We start from the raw sequence: 15,948 nt of genomic DNA, 5'->3' as shown, positions 1-15,948 counted from the left end.
TGCAGACCAAAAATATGTGACCACCACAAACGAACGGCTACTAGACGGTCTACACAGGTAACGCGGGCCCACATGGATACGATGCGCTGACTTGATTGTACGGGTCACAATCCTGGTCGTTTTCACTCGTTTGTAATTCTCGCATTTCAGAAATTATTTGTGCCCTAATCTCCACGCACCCTGCCCCATCCGTATTGCCGGGGCCTTTTGCTTCTGAGGTTTTAGCTTATTTATAGTCTCCGCAGCTTTACTTCCCTTCTAGGGTTTTAGAGCTCTGGTCTGTTCCCATTTCCTCATCCCAAAACCCTAACCCTAGGAGTCTTCTCCTCTGCTCTAGCCATGGATAGATACCAGAGAGTGGAGAAGCCGCGGCCGGAATCCGCCATTAACGAGAACGAGATCCGAATCACCACCCAGGGCCTCATCCGGAACTATGTCAGCTACGCCTCCAGCCTCCTTCAGGTATATCGCTCTTACTCTCGCTGTCTCCTTTGAATAGAACCCTGGAATCTATTTTAATCTCGTAGTTTTTCGTTATCGATCGGGGGTTGTGGTCGTATCTGTGTGAAAATCTCCTCTGTGATTCAATCGGCATTTTTTCCCCCGATCTTTACCCGTGGGTTTCTTCCAGAGCCCATTTTTCTGGTACCGTAACCTTATTCGATTGGGTTCTGAGATTCTGATTTTGTTTTCCTTGGACGCCAGATTGCAACGATATATCATGTATTCTGTGCCATTTCTTTTCTTTCTTTTCCTGCCGGAGTGGGGTTGGGGGCGGGTGGTGGTTTTTTTTGTTTTGCCTTTTTTTTTTTTGAGGGGGGGGGGGGGGGGGAAGTAAAATGGTTTTTTAGTGATATTCTATGTTCTTATCATGCACTATGTGCTGGTGTTATTTTTTTGTGTCGTACAATGGTTTTCTAGGGTTAGTCTACCCTTTTTATTTCTCTCATGAGCTGCTGTACTTTTTTTTAGTTAGAGCATGCTATCATTTTATAGACTTCGGTCGTTGCTTTTTTCATTTGTTTCTGGTGGGTAAGGTTGTTTGGATCATATTATTTATGTTGGTTCCCCCCCTTTCTGCCCATTCGCTTCTCAGGAGATATTTCACAATTCTAATGTTTCTCAACTAATATTATATTGACGGTTATGTTAATTAAAAATTGTACAGCGTTAAATTTGTTGATATTTGTTGTTTGGAGTTCTTTTTTGACCAGTAGGTTTGTCTATTTCTTTTGATGCCCTGTCTTCATAAAAGTATGCAACTGATTTGATCAGGTATAATTCACCTGCTTGAAGTTACGCGCAACCTATGAAAGTCTATAGATAGGTTCTGCCTATGCGGTGCATCATAATAAAATTAGCTGCCCCAGTTGGGATTTATGATGTTCATTAGAAAATGAGCATTGCTAGTGTATCTTTTCAAATTTTGTTGAATGGCAAATCAAGCTTTGAGATTTTTTTTCAAAGAAAAGTTATATATGCCAGTTATATGAGTATGTCATAAACTTATCCATCTATTGCATTACAAAGTTCCTTAATGAAAGTAGAAATTTCTCTTTCATGCATAATTTGGGGTTTCTTAGTGATGAATCTACTGTTTTCGTTTGCCACTGATGACACAAGGAGTGTTTGCTGCGTTTTCTCACACCTTTTCCATTTACTGTTTTAAAAACTTATTTTGAGCATTTCCTGGGAGGACATGTTTTTATTTGCTTGAAATGTCCCATAATCTTCACTTGCATAACAAAGTTTAGTTTCATATCAATTTTAGACTACAAAAATATTTAAAGCTTGTTTTATGATGCCATTTTATATCTCCATGAATTATCAGGTTTTATTTTAACTGATAGGGAGTAGAAGCATCTCACTAATGTGGCATTGCAAGGATCTAGTCTTGTGATGATATGGAAATACTAATAGCATCTTACTGGCATGGCATTGTTTAGGATCTAGTGCCATCACGATATCATCTTATCCTACTTTGTTCTACTTGTCCTTTGTATTGTTGTGGAGTCTCCTAATTGCAATTCCATGTATTGAATTTCTTTGATCGTACCTCATATAGTTGCATCCTGAAATTTCTCTATTCATTATGGTTTCTGAAATGGGTATATATTGCAAATTTGTAGTCCATCTGGATTTGCTGCACTAAGCCCATTAAGAAGGAGGACTTAAGTGACATTAGATAGGTTGAGAGGGTCAATTGATGAAGAAGACTCGTACAATTCGTAAGTTTTACAGCAATGTTACATGGACATGTGACACTGGTGTCAAGTGCGGCGCAAGTGTTTAGGAGTGTTAGATACAAGATCTTTCAAAAGATTGGGTATGGGGAACATGCCCATGTTACATAGACGTGTCCTTATTATATGTTTAAACATATGTATATAATGAATAGTTTTTTTGATCAATTTCTTTGTAATATGATGAAATTTCTTTGTAATATGATGAAATTCACAAAAGTTTTTGCTAAACTTAATATTAGACTTGAAAATTTCTAGGTATAAGTGCTAAAAGTTGATATGTAACTATGATGACATCATGATTCAATGTTTTGGAGTGTCAAGGATGTCATGAAGTATCCAGGATGTCTGAACACAACACAAACTGAGATTTTGAAGTGTATTGGTAACACTTTGCAATCGATGGTGAAGATTTTACCTATTGTGATGGTTGTGTTAAAGGCTTATGTTGATGGGTGTAATTTTTAGTAGTGTTCAATGAAAACAAAATTTCATAGTGTAGTTCCTGAATAGATATTATTTGTCTTATTTCTTTATGATTTTGTATTTGGATTGTCTAGAATCTCTTGATGGATTGAAGACTATTGATGGTTTGAGACTAATATGTACTATGTTTAATGTTTGTTATGCTTATCTTCTTTAGGATTTATATTATATGAGTCACAATCATGGTGCATATCTCCCTATGCTTAACATTTGAATTTGGAGGCCGTTGGTATTAATTGATTGAAGAAAGAGAGGAACCAAAAAAAGTAGAATAAGTACTGTAAATTGGAATAAGTTTTCAAAGTAGAGAGATCTACATTCTATTTGTAATGAGCTGCATAGCTGCATAGATGTTTTTCACCCCTAAATATAAATTTTTGATATCTTAAGGTGGTATTTGATTTGGATTTAAATGAGGAGGGATATAAAGGCCCCTTTCAACCCATTTGTTCCACTTTAAACCACCAAACTTTAGAAAACTAACTAAATATTTTGAGGGCAAAGTGCCTGTACCTTTTCCATTGAATCTTGAGTAAACTATTCTATCCTGGAGGACGGAGTAGTTTATTCTGGTGTAAAATGAGTTAGGAGCAAGTTAACCTATTTACTTTGGGTTTTGCCACAGTCAAATGCAGCCTAAGTGACCAAGGAAGAAATTTGAGATAGGACAAGACCTGTCGACATGGAATTTGGACCTTGTATGGGATCTTTGAGACTTGCTGGCTTAATTGAATTACTTCATAGGAGTTGACTTCAAACCTTAAGTCTAGTGGTTGATTCTGAGGGTAATAGATGGTCACAAGTAGTGAAAACTTAGGTATCCTAGGGGAAGATCAGCCTGCTTTCTATGAATTTGTGCATTATTATATTTGGATAGAAGGCAAAGGAACAAGAAATACATCAATTGTTATTCTTGGGTTTGAAAAAATTAGGTTTCATGTGCAATATTAGGAGTGTGAAAGGGATTTGTTATTTTTTTGTTGGAAACATGTGGTGAATATAGTTGGTAACTAAATCCTAGGTTTTAAATCAAAGCATGAGGATGTGAGTTTTATTAAGCTAGAAGAAAGTGGAGAAAGTCTCAGATTGAACTGAGATGAAGAATGTTTTTACAAGGTTAAATCTATGTTGTAGATTTATGCAGGCTTGGTTCTAAAATGAGAGTTATCTTAATAAAGTAAATGAGGGAATAAAAGGATGATTTACTAGGAGTCAGTGCATGGAAAAATATTTTATTGTATTCTATGTAACTTATCGTTTGCTAACTTGCTGGCATAGCAAGGAAAGTATTGCATGTTGACAATATTAGGCTGTATAAGAGTAGAAAAACCCAGTATACTTTGTTATGGGCTAAAGTGTAATGCAAAAGACTTAGAAAGTATAGGTAAATCATTCTGAACACCAGTGTTTTATTTGTGTATGACAGTTGGAGCAAGTTTCTATCACTGTATGTCCATTTAAACCTTAATTGTCATTTTCAACATTACCCATCATGAGGGCGAACCAAGATCAATCCTCTATTCATTTTTCTCTATATTTTTTAAAACAATACAAGTCAATGAGTGTCTAATTGAATTTGTATATGTGCACAAAGTCAACTGAGGATTAGAGGATTTAGGCAAGAAATGACTGTTCCCTCAAATTTTAATGAAACTGCGAGAACCTAAAAATTAACATGTTGATCATGATTGCCATCTTGAATCATGTGACCAATATTAAGCAAATCTGGATACCTTTAACATAAACCAAATCAAAACCTTCATTTAATTAATAAAGGTAATTCAGTTTGTGAGTGCTTGAAGCATAGATGATAGGTAAATTTTTGTTTTTTTTAAGTCATTATAAGTGTTGTTGTCCGTATTAACAGTGAGGGTGATATGAATCATCATTATGGTTCTTAGTTTTATGCATTATTGATGCTGCTAATGATCCATTTCTTTTGTGATTTTGACTATTTGGGCTCAAATCTTATTTTAAGCATGAACCCAATATATTGAAAATGCATAATGCATTTTTAGAATTCAGATTACATCATTGATCTTGATTTACAATGTCTAAAATGCCTGAAAACCCAAAATATACTATTTAGAAATTTCTGACATGTGTAATAAATGTTTAGAAAATGTATAGTTTCAGCCGTAAATTGTAATGATATCCATCCTGTCTTTTCCCAGCTATTTAGCTCCAGCTTTCTGGAGTCTCATTCACCAAGTATTTTGATCTAAGGCCACCTGAGATTTCACTCCAAGCTTCTCCATGCCTTTCCTCACAACCTTCATCCAGGTTACGCTAGGTCTTCCCTTCTTTTTCCTGCAACCTTCAACCCATTAAAATACCTTTCCGCCCCCTTAGATCTTCATCGTACATGGAATAAAGGACCTCTCTTTTTTTTTTCCTTCCAGTAGTGAGGTACCTAAATTATGGTTTAGAAATATCCAACCTTGGTAATCTTTAGCTTATGCTTGTTTTTAGATGCAGGGATTCTGAGCTTTGCTGTGGGTTTTAAACATATGTAGTTAATTGTTATTTTTGTACATTAGTTCTATGATATCATTCATCTTGTACCCAAATTGTTCATAGGTTTGGAGCTCCCAAATATTTGACTTTTGGATTTTTAAGCTTTTTTAAAAAATAGATCATGACCAGCAATGTAACTTTTCAGGTTAGATGATCCATATTGTGTTTTGCATGGTAAATTTTGGGTTTGAATTATTCTGAGAGGATTTGCTTGTGCACATAAATTGTAGTACAAACTGTAATACCTATCAAGTCTTGGCCAACTACATGGAGTTGGCTTTATAAACCATAATCTGTTAAGGTTTATTCCCATTAACGGTTGCCTTTGTATTATTTATAAGGTTTATGGTCCTCATGTTCTTAGATGATTGCTTAGGTTTTACCCTGTTTGTAGACCCTTGGAATGGGTTTGAGTACCTCTCTTTATGAAAACCTTTTGAAACATTTGCTGCATACACACATACTATCTCAATTAGTTAGTTCTCAGTTGATGTAACTCCTATACCTCAAGATATATGCTTATTCTTCAACTTATTTTGGTTATTTGCTACACATACATCTCAACATTATCATTTCTGTCATCTTTGTTGGTGTGCAAGATCATCTGCATTCTTGTTAACATTTCTTTATATCTTTCCACTAATTGCATAAGCATCAAGATGATATCTATCATTGACCTTGCATAGAACAACAGAATTGATTACTATATTAACATTTGTTGTTGCCATTTTCTGTAACTTTTGCTGTGCCTTGTAACTTATCAAAAAGCTTTATTAAACAATAGCCTTGTACATGGATTTCATTACAGTTTGGCTTGATAAAGAGCAAGGTTTGAAAAGTTGAGTATAGTGGCTCCTTACTGGCCGGTACCTACCATACTGGACTTAAGTTGGTAAGGAAGCCAATAAGGCAGGGCCTGGTATGCTCAGGGATATGCCAAACTGAGCCATGTACCACCCTAATCGGCTTTGTATTGGGCAGATTGGGCCTGAATCAGCTTTGAACTGCACCAAATCAAGCAGTACCGGCCATGGCTACTTGGGATGAACTTTAATTGGGTATTTTGCTTCAAAAATATCCAAAAAGAATGAATAAACTACTACAATGATTTGATGTCGATAAGCATTTGTACACAAATGCTTAATTGTAAGGCTAGTTATTCTTTTACTAATTAGGCAAATAATAGGATATGAAATCTTAATTGTCAAAATTAACATAAAAATCATTCTCCTAGCTTACATGATTGTCTCAAAAAGACCTAGGTTGAAAAAATTTAGGAATTTATTGAAAGAACATAAATTGGATTATAGATAATATAATATGGCAGAACTTGTTCTGATAATTATTAAGAAACTACACGATCTACTAAACATAATTGATGTTTATTTAAGATAACATATTTTTATATCATTAGTGAACTGTTAGATATATAAATAAAAATTCTTTTACCTAAATCAATGGCTCCTGAATATCTCTATTATTATGTAGTCTATGCACATAAACTATAGTTTGAAAATGAATTTCGTCCTTTATCATGTAGTTTGTATGTCTTTAATTATGTACACACAAGAATTAGATAATTTGTTGATATATATTTACTCGATAATCAAACTGATTGTAATAATTGTAAGTTAAGAGCTATTAGCAAGATTCATGATTGAATATGATTGTTATTGTTGTAAACTTCATAACCTATTTCAAAAACTTCAGATGACATCAAATTGGATGACTAAGACACTCAAATGGATACTCTTATCTGATCAAGGAAATTCATAAGAAAAATGCATAAAAAATGGAGACCAAAATTGATAGTACTAAAGGCATATGGTCCTTGTCAAAATGTACTGGTGTATACTTTTTGTTGATACAGCACGCAATGTAATCCGTTCCTCAACCATCTTATACTTGTTATTTTTAGACCTTGCCAAAGAGTTATTGAAGGCAGCTATATTTTTCCAGGTCTCTCATCAGAAGAGAATTTCAATCAACTATTTTTGCATCTACTGCTGCCCACACAGCATAGAAGACAAATTGCATCATCTTTCTCTACACTTGATTTTTGACTGCTTTTTTCAACATCATTATTCCCTCCCTGCAGTTTCTTCTGTGATGTCTATTCAACTTAACCTTTGTCTATTTAGCACATATAAGAACTCGACCTTGGACAGTTTTCGACATGCTAGCTAATTTGAGATGCTAGAAAGTTTATGGTGAAAGACATACGTTTGTGAATACATGGTTCATAATTCTTGTTTTGGACTATGTGTCAGCTAACCAAGGAACTGAAAACAATTTGTTAAATTGAAACATTTAATGAACAACGTTGTTGAGTGTCTGATTCTGGTCAGGTTCCATGGAAGATACTATATATTTTGCTTACAACCAAGTTCAATGCATCGAAATACTTTTAGATTGTTCTGGATCTTATATCTTCTGTCAAACTAAAATAAATTGACTGGAATCTGAAAGGAAAATGTATTGTCAAGGCAGTGTCTGATTGTAGGTTAGAGGTGAATTATGCTGCTTACCACCCAAACATGGCCTCTTTTTTCCCATGTTAAATTTAGTCAGTCAGTGGTAGAAAATTACTTAGCAGGTTAATGTCACACTGGTGGTGAAATACTATTAACCCTACTTTTAACCCATCTCTTCTCTCTTCTTCACCTCTTTCCTCATCTAATCCAGGAAGCTAGAGAGCCTCAACAAAATTGGGGTTTTTCATTAATCCAGGGCAAAAGGAATACTGGAACATTTGCAGGTCAGGGATAGCTAATCCAGGGTTTGCTACCCTGCAACCAAACATAGCCTAAGAGGCTGAAAGTCATGTTTGGTGAAATCTACGTACTATTGCTCGCTGCTAGGACCAATGGATCTTGACAAAATAAACAAATGGCAATCCATTTTCTGATCAATCCATTTTATAAGTGCAATCGTTCATTCTATATAAAAATGGGAAGCATGTGAATGTGCTACTATTTGCCTTTTCTTACAATATTATTAAAATTGCCTTATTTTATACAAAATCGAATTATGTGGTGTTCCAATTTTTGGATTTTGGTTTCTAAGCACTGTTGAATCTAGTTTTGGCATTATATGTAAGGGCCGTGTGCTGGTTCTTATTTAGTAGTCATAAGTATTTCTTGTCAAGACCATAAGGCTAACATGAAAATGCCATGATTCATGACGAAAGAGAGGAAGTTAAGACACGAGGAGCCAATTATGTTTGAGCATTTATTTTGATATATTTGGTTCTTTATGGTACTAGCTGGAGTCTGCTTATGATCAAATGATTCTTATACTTCTATAGCTTATAATCAAGGTTTGCTCTAACAGTGCGCATTGCGCCATACTGGGCATACCGTAATAGTATCAATATTGGTACCAAATTAAGATTCGGAACATGGGGTGTACTGAGTCTCCATATACCGAACCAACCCCATATTAGGCGTACCAACACTGTACCAGCATGGTATCGGAATGGGGTCTAGAACCAAGATGGTAAGCCTTGGTTATAATTAGTCAGTTTGAACTTCAAATCGATGAATTGGGTTGTCTGTTAAAGTGTTGAAACCCTTCTCGACTCAATCTGAAACACGACATAGAAATGAAATAAATATTTGAAAGATTTTATCTTTAGCTATTTCTAATGTGTAATATTGGAAAAAAGGAATTGCTGCCTTCTTCCATAAAGAAAGTTGTACAGCGAAATAATTAGACGTTCTATGAAATCTATATTAGCATCAGATATTTGAATCTAGATTATTATTTCATTTAGAACACGGTCTTATTTTTTTTTAAGATGGCGTTTGTCATCACTTTTTGTTTCAGTTTTCATTTTATTAAAAAAATAAAACCAATTCCAAGTTTATTTTTCTGAAAATTGAAAACCCAAAACTTGTTTGGTAGTCAGGTTAAGTTTATGGCAGCAGTGCCGGCTTGTATTGGTTGATGGCTGGCGTGTGGCTGTGGGTCGCTTTGGTTTTCAAAACATTTTTTTTTGTTTCCATAATTTCTAGAAACTAAGAGTTTTCAAAAAATTGAAAATAGAAATTGGGTTACCAGACAACAATTGATTTCTGTGTCTGAAAAAATTGAAAACTGCAAACTGGAAGTGATGTCTAACAAGGCAAAATAATGTAGAGAGTGGGTACAGAATGGGTTTTCTCTGAGACATTCGTTGGCCTTCAATTGAAGTTTCTTGGTTGAACTTGCCAGGGACTCTATTGTGTGGGGTAATTGGGCCTTGCATAATCTTGCTGTGATGCTAAGACTTATTAATCTTCCGTTAATTTTTAGTTTTTCTCTGAGTGTTTTTGGATTTTTTTTATTTTTATAGTTTGGACTATGTATTGGAGTTAATTGAAGGTTGACTAGTGAAAATTTTATTCTTTTCTGGCAAAAACTTGTTGCTTTGCAGAAATTGCTAATGATTAAGTTCTGTTAATCTTGTTTCATGCGATTTTGATATCATATTATAATCATGAGTCCATGAAAGCCTTGCTCATGAAAGCCAAAACTATCATTTCTTGTTCAAGGAGAGGTACTTTCTTTTATCTATCTAAAAAATATAATGCAGAAAAATTCTGCTCTTTCATTTCTTCGCCTACTAATAATTTCTTTTTTCTTTTTTTCACTGAATGAGATCTTGTAATTATTTTCCATGGATGTCTTTGTATGTACTGATAATGTGTATGCAGGCTTTGGTGGTATTCAGAAACTAATTTTATGTTTGTTATTTTGGGGATGTTGTTTTGATCAGGAAAAAAGGGTCAGAGAGATTGTCTTGAAGGCTATGGGACAGGCAATCAGCAAGACTGTGGCCATTGCAGAGATTATAAAGGTTGATTTTCAGTTCTCCATATGCTATTTTGTCTGCTTTTATGCCTGAAAGCTTCTTCACCCATTTATTTTGAATGCAGAAAAGGATTCCTGGGTTACATCAAGATACGGCTATCAGTTCAGTCAGTATCACTGATGTATGGGAACCAATTGAGGAGGGCCTTGTACCGTTAAGTTTCTTATTGCTCACACTATATAAGTAATTACAGACTTGAATAGACGTTAGTGATATATTTTACAGTATATACCTTGTTGCAGATTGGAGATGACGCGCCATGTTTCCATGATATCAATATCTCTGTCAACCAGAGAGCTCAACAAGAACTCCCCTGGGTAATTTATGTGATATTTTTTCTGTGGAGCTGATATGTAATTGCCAATCTACTTAGTAGGTGTCATCCATGTTATTTTAATGCTGTTTTGATTTTTGTCGCCTTTGTTTGGTAGGTATCAAGCTCCATTACATGCAGAGCAGCCAAAACAACAGCAAAAATTCCAGCAGCCACAGCAGTATCAACAACAGCAGCAATATCAACCTAGACAAGCACAAGGTCAACTTAATGAAGGTACAATCTGTTATTGATAGGACTTTTGATGATTGAAACCACTGATAATTTTCTACTTGATAAAGATTCATATGGACGTGCACGCGGTCGAGGTAGAGGAAGAGGAAGGGGTTGGGGTAGAGGAGGATATGGTGGATATGGCGGATATGGCAACAATCCAGGTGGATACGGTGGATATGGCAACAGCAATGGTGGATACGGTGGATATGGAAACAGCAATGGTGGATACGGTGGATATGGCAACAGCAATGGGGGATACGGTGGATATGGCAACAACAATGGTGGATACGGTGGATATGGCAACAATCGAGGTACGCAAAATTCTTAATTAACATGTATTTGTCAGATGCTTGATCAGGTGGCTTCCTTGGCTGGCCTATAGGGTGCAGCTTAGTTTAAGCTAATATAACTTCTAGCCAGAAATTGAACTAATTGATTGGAAGCCAGAATAGGGCAGAGTTCTCTCACAAGAAACATCATTAAACTGACATTCTTTGAGTCTAGATTTCACCTTTATTTTCTGAGTTCTTTTTTGTTAATGGTCGTTGAATTTTCTGTTCATGGTAGAAAATGGTGGATATAACTGGAACTGGGGCCGGGGTGGTGGGCGAGGTAGAGGTGGTTGGGGCTATCGTGGTAAGCCTTCAATAATCATTTCTATGCCTTGCATTGCTATTTTACATGATTTTAAGGTATTACCTATGCACTTGGATAAATTCGGCTAATGAATTTGAGATAAATGCATATCTCTGGTTATAGTTTCTGCAACATTCACAGTGCTTTCAGGAAATTGACATTTAGCGAGTTCAAAATCAATGTTGATCTAATGTCACATTGGTCATAACTTGTGAATGTCTCTGACTCCAAATTAATTCAGGCACTCTTACCCTGTTTTCTCAATTTTAGATGTATGATCTTGCAACTCTGTTAATAAGGTCTGCCCGAATGAGTTGGATTCTGTCTAGGAATGGTATTGAGCTCAGGCTGGCTTGAGCCATGGTGGGCTGTACCTAAATTGTCATGTGCTTAAGACTTATCTGATCTGAGCTTTGCATCAGTAGTCTCAGATTTTGTCCCAAAATAGATTTGAGTTGGGTGACCATTGCCCTTGTTTTGTGGTCTTGGGCTTGATGCATGCACAGATGTGGACAACACACGAACATAAATTTTGGGTAGGCGGGCATTTGAGTATGTGTACATATTTGTCTCATGCATGTACTTCTGTCTATGGAGATAGGGTGGGAAGAAGGCCTTTTCATCCATTGTGAAAACCAATTATTGGGCTTACAAAATGGAAATCTAAACTATTTTATATGATTTGTAAGGCCCATGATGCTCTATAAACAAAGAATCATGTGCTTTGAAAACCTTTTGCCTATGCATCAAGTCTCCCTAAAATCAAAACACTGTTTTGCCATTAAGACTATAAATTTGGCATGACTTGATGCATAAGCAGAGTGTCCAAAATATTGAGTTTTTGATAGGCCTTTTAGGCATTGTAGTTCACATTTGAGGGTTTGAATTTCTCCTTCATAACCCGCAACCGTTAAAGCTGCAATTGGTTCCACTGTGTATTTATGATTAAGGGTTGAAAAACCAACCATACCATGATATATACCGTGCCATAACATGGTGTGTATAATCGTGTACTGCCCTGTATTGGCAAACCATTAGTTGATATGGGGGTGTATTGCAGTACATATGATACCAAATATAATCTTTTGTACTGTGGATTTCATCTGAATCACATTAAATTACACACCTCATAGATGCTATGCATGTGTAATTTTATCTTTGTGATTCTGTGAAGCCAGATGTAGCATCTAAATCACATTAAATTACATACCTAATGACTATCTACCTCATGATTTTGCTGAGACTTTCTGAGTCAAAGTAGGAGTATAAGATATGAATTACTTGCATGCCACAAATAGATGGTCATCTAATTTAAGCTTGAGTGGTTTTCAAGTGTGTGGGCGATGCTCACGCACCCACACTCACACCCACACACCCACCTTGTAGGGTGCCAAATCCCAAGCTGCCAGGCAGATTGGATCTGAGTTAAGTTAATGTTGGATCTTTTTCTGTTTGAGCTGCCCAGCTTTCATAAACTGGTCTGGCTTTGCACTTATTGCGATTCCTTCATCTTCCATCTTGGCTTCCCCAATGCTAAACCCTCTCTATTTCTTTTTCTTTCTCAAGATTAATACAAACAAGTCCTAGATAAAAAGGGGAAAAACAGAAAAAAAGGAAGAGGAAGAGGGAGAGTTTTTGGAGGAAGTCAATTCATGAGTGGTGATTTGAGATTGAGGATGTGTGTGATGTCTTTTTAAGAAGGGAGGGAATAGAAGAGGGAGAGTTTTTGGAGGTTTCTAATTCAGAGACAGAATTAGGGATGAATATGATGGCTTTTGATTTCATATTTTTTGTCCTATTTCCCATACAACAAGCTGTGGTTCAAATGAGTTGGATGGATTCTTTTGTTTGAGAAAAAGATTTTCCTTTGTCCTTTATACAGTCTGGGCTCTCTTGTGGTTTGCACTGACCGCCACCCTCTCTTCTCTTCTCCCAATCCTTGACAAGCAGATAAAGAAATCAAAACTCCCACTCTTATGTTTCTTTTCTGATTCTTTTACTATTCCTATTCCATTATCTTATATTTTCAGAAAAAATAGTAAATACAAATGATTGCCATGTTTTCCTTAGATTATGTAAAACCGTCAATGGTGGTCAATGTGTCTTCTTGAAATTATCCAAGACATGAGCATCCTTGAGCCACTGGTCTATGAGAGGGGGGATGATTTCATTCTATCTTTTATACCTGGGCAAGGGAGGAGCCACAAAGTCTGTAGGGGATCTTGAAGTTAGAGAGAATGGAAGAATTACCAGAGAGGGCAGTGAAAGAGAGAGAAAGGCAGAAACCATCATGATGATGCAGAGCGGGAGTAGTTTAGGTTTTTGCCTGATTATATATTGGAGATGGACCAGTTTAGATTTTTCTTACTCTATGAAACCAGATGGGTTGAAGAGAAAGGTACCTCTGTTATCGTTGAGTAGGGTGGGTTCTAGCTGTCCAACCAGGTGGTAGTACAAGATGGGTGTGCCTTATTGTGTGTGCGCGCGCCAGCCAGATGCCTGAGCTGGCTCAAGTTGAGCCATCCATCTGGTTGTTGGGCGGCGAAGACACCTGGGAAAAATAATATGCTCAACTAGATAATAAAAGCCTATGGGGATCAAACTAGTCACTCCACTTGGAGATATTTGTTAAGCTTTTATGAGGCCAGCTTATTTTACCTTCTATGTGCTGCTAGCTTTTTATGTATTACATACACATGCATAGGGGGAGGCACATTGTCATTCCACGGTGTTTCCTTTGTATTGAATCCTTCACGAACTTGGACCTTCAGTAAATTTGATCCATAAAAAAGTCTGCTATCAATGACATACGCGTCCTTTTGCTTTTGACATGACAGGAGTGGGAGGCAGGGGTGGAGGTCCAGGAGGAAGAGGTTATGGCCGTGGACGGGGAAGGATGGGTGGCCGCGGGAGGGGGAATCAGGCCTGATATAGTGGTTATGGCGCGTAATGTTCTTGTGCATGCTTGTTTTTAGGGGAAAAAATATAATATATCTATCAAGGAACTTGTTTGGGGCCATCAAATGTGAGATGTGGATATTTGGCACAGGGTGTAATGGTGTAATCAAAGTGGTTCTGTGTCTACTCTATTACATGTCAAAGTTGGCAGGCCAAGTTTGTTTGTTTCCTATGGTTGCCGAAGTTCTTATAGCATGCTGTAATTCACTCGCCAATTTCCCTCCTTGGTGTATCTAAGAGGTACATTTTTCATAGTGCATATTTCTTGAAACTTTGGATGGATCTACTATGGCCTCCTTTTTCAAATCAATTTGATCGGTTGTTTTGAGCATTCAGCTTCTGGGTTTTCTTTTCTTCTCCCGTTCTTCCAATTTCCTTGGATGGAGTTACCCAAAGCTTTTCGATTGTTGGACTGCTGCAAGTATAACTTGAGATGATGTCGGTAGGCTTTAGACTTGGCTGGTTATTACTGTATCGCAGTGTAAAGAGCCTTGTGATACGCACGCACGGCTGCTTTTTAAGGTTGGGCGTTGGGTTCGGCTCGAGTGAGTTCAGGTTCGGCTTGGTTTAAATATTAAGTCTGTGTTTCAGGCTGGGTTCGAATCGATGCTTGGGTTGATTTGGGTGCAGTCTAAAGCCTGGGGTTGTTCTCTAGTTCTTCTCTCTCTCTCTCTCTCTCTCTCTCTCTCTCTCTCTCTCTCTCTCCATATCCCTTATTTCTTCTTTCTCAATCTCCTAATCTCTTCATTCCTCTCCTTGTTTTTGTGGCCTTGTTGGTTACCGGCTCCTTTGCTCAACTCTACCATCTCCATGATGAGCCCATGACTAAACCCATCAGGACAACGGGTTCGGAAACCAAACCTCCGTTACCTGGTGGGACCAACGGAAAGTGGAGCCAAGGCGACTGTGAGAGAGCTGGGAGCGAGAGCGAGAGGAAGACTCGTTCCAACCATGGTTCGGTTGCGCGGACGGAGGAAGCGGAACGCGCCAAGGGGATGCATGGTCGAGTCTCTCATGGGACGTGGGACGTGGAGGCACTAAAGAGGTCCGGAGGTCTCGTGGACGTGGGAGCGATGACAAGTGATGGACGTCGAGTGACAAATGATGGCCCGGGATGCTCAACAGGGAAAAGTAATTAAAAGGGAAGGGACGCCTTAGGTTTGGAAAGAAGAGAAGCATAGTTGTATTTTCTCTTATTTTATTTGTACTGGGCTGCTCTCGCCCGAAGAGAGCTGTAGGTTGTTTTGCATGGAATGTATATAAAGAACAATGTTCTTTCTCTTTCATTCTTCACTTCTTCTCTGAGTGGGACCTATCAGTGGTATCAAAGCCTGGAGGATGTCGAATAAAGAGAGGATTGAACGCCTTGAAGCCGAGATGGGCGTTGTACAGGAGGAGCTACGCGGCATGGAACACCGTGCGGAAGGACGCTTCACCGAAATCTTGGAGGCCATCCGCGACCTACAAATGTCTGCCCCTCCACGACCACCGTTGGAACCTCAGGCCTCGTTTCCTCCATCACCACCGGGAGGAGGCCCTGGCCGACTGGAAGACACCACCGGCTACTTGCGACATCCAAGGATGGACTTTCCAAAGTTCACGGGGGAAGATCCGATCGTTTGGCTTGACCGGGCGGAACAATATTTCGACAGCCAAGGGGTTCCAGCCAACCGTCGGGTTTCTACTGCTTCGTTCTACTTGGA

General features: G+C 37.7%; 1 protein-coding gene across 2 annotated transcripts; it reads left to right on the top strand.

Moving 5' to 3' along the window:
• The first annotated feature begins 200 nt into the window (after positions 1-200).
• Positions 201-14,555, top strand: LOC103717266 (H/ACA ribonucleoprotein complex subunit GAR1-like). Of its 2 annotated transcripts, none has more exons than XM_008805585.4 (8): positions 201-462; positions 10,006-10,086; positions 10,166-10,254; positions 10,344-10,418; positions 10,533-10,636; positions 10,717-10,962; positions 11,219-11,287; positions 14,125-14,555. In XM_008805585.4, exons 1-8 carry the CDS (start codon positions 340-342, stop codon positions 14,214-14,216), a joined length of 879 nt encoding a protein of 292 aa, XP_008803807.1. In that variant the 5' UTR covers positions 201-339; the 3' UTR covers positions 14,217-14,555. The 2 variants fall into 2 exon arrangements, with proteins under 2 accessions (XP_008803807.1, XP_008803806.1); XM_008805584.4 differs by having other exon boundaries at positions 206-462; positions 10,533-10,651.
• Positions 14,556-15,948: the final 1,393 nt, after the last annotated feature.

The sequence above is a fragment of the Phoenix dactylifera genome, unplaced genomic scaffold, assembly GCF_009389715.1.
Source record: "Phoenix dactylifera cultivar Barhee BC4 unplaced genomic scaffold, palm_55x_up_171113_PBpolish2nd_filt_p 000051F, whole genome shotgun sequence".
NCBI lineage: Eukaryota > Viridiplantae > Streptophyta > Magnoliopsida > Arecales > Arecaceae > Phoenix > Phoenix dactylifera.
The sequence above is the reverse complement of the archived record's forward strand: the minus strand, read 5'-3'. Positions and strand labels throughout refer to the sequence as shown.

Bases quoted from the DNA above. Each gene is read 5' to 3' on its own strand.
- LOC103717266 (XM_008805584.4), top strand. From the start codon at position 340: ATGGATAGATACCAGAGAGTGGAGAAGCCGCGGCCGGAATCCGCCATT. The intron at 463-10,005 runs GTATATCGCTCT...TGTTTTGATCAG, and splicing joins ACGCCTCCAGCCTCCTTCAG to GAAAAAAGGGTCAGAGAGAT. The intron at 10,087-10,165 runs GTTGATTTTCAG...TTTTGAATGCAG, and splicing joins CCATTGCAGAGATTATAAAG to AAAAGGATTCCTGGGTTACA.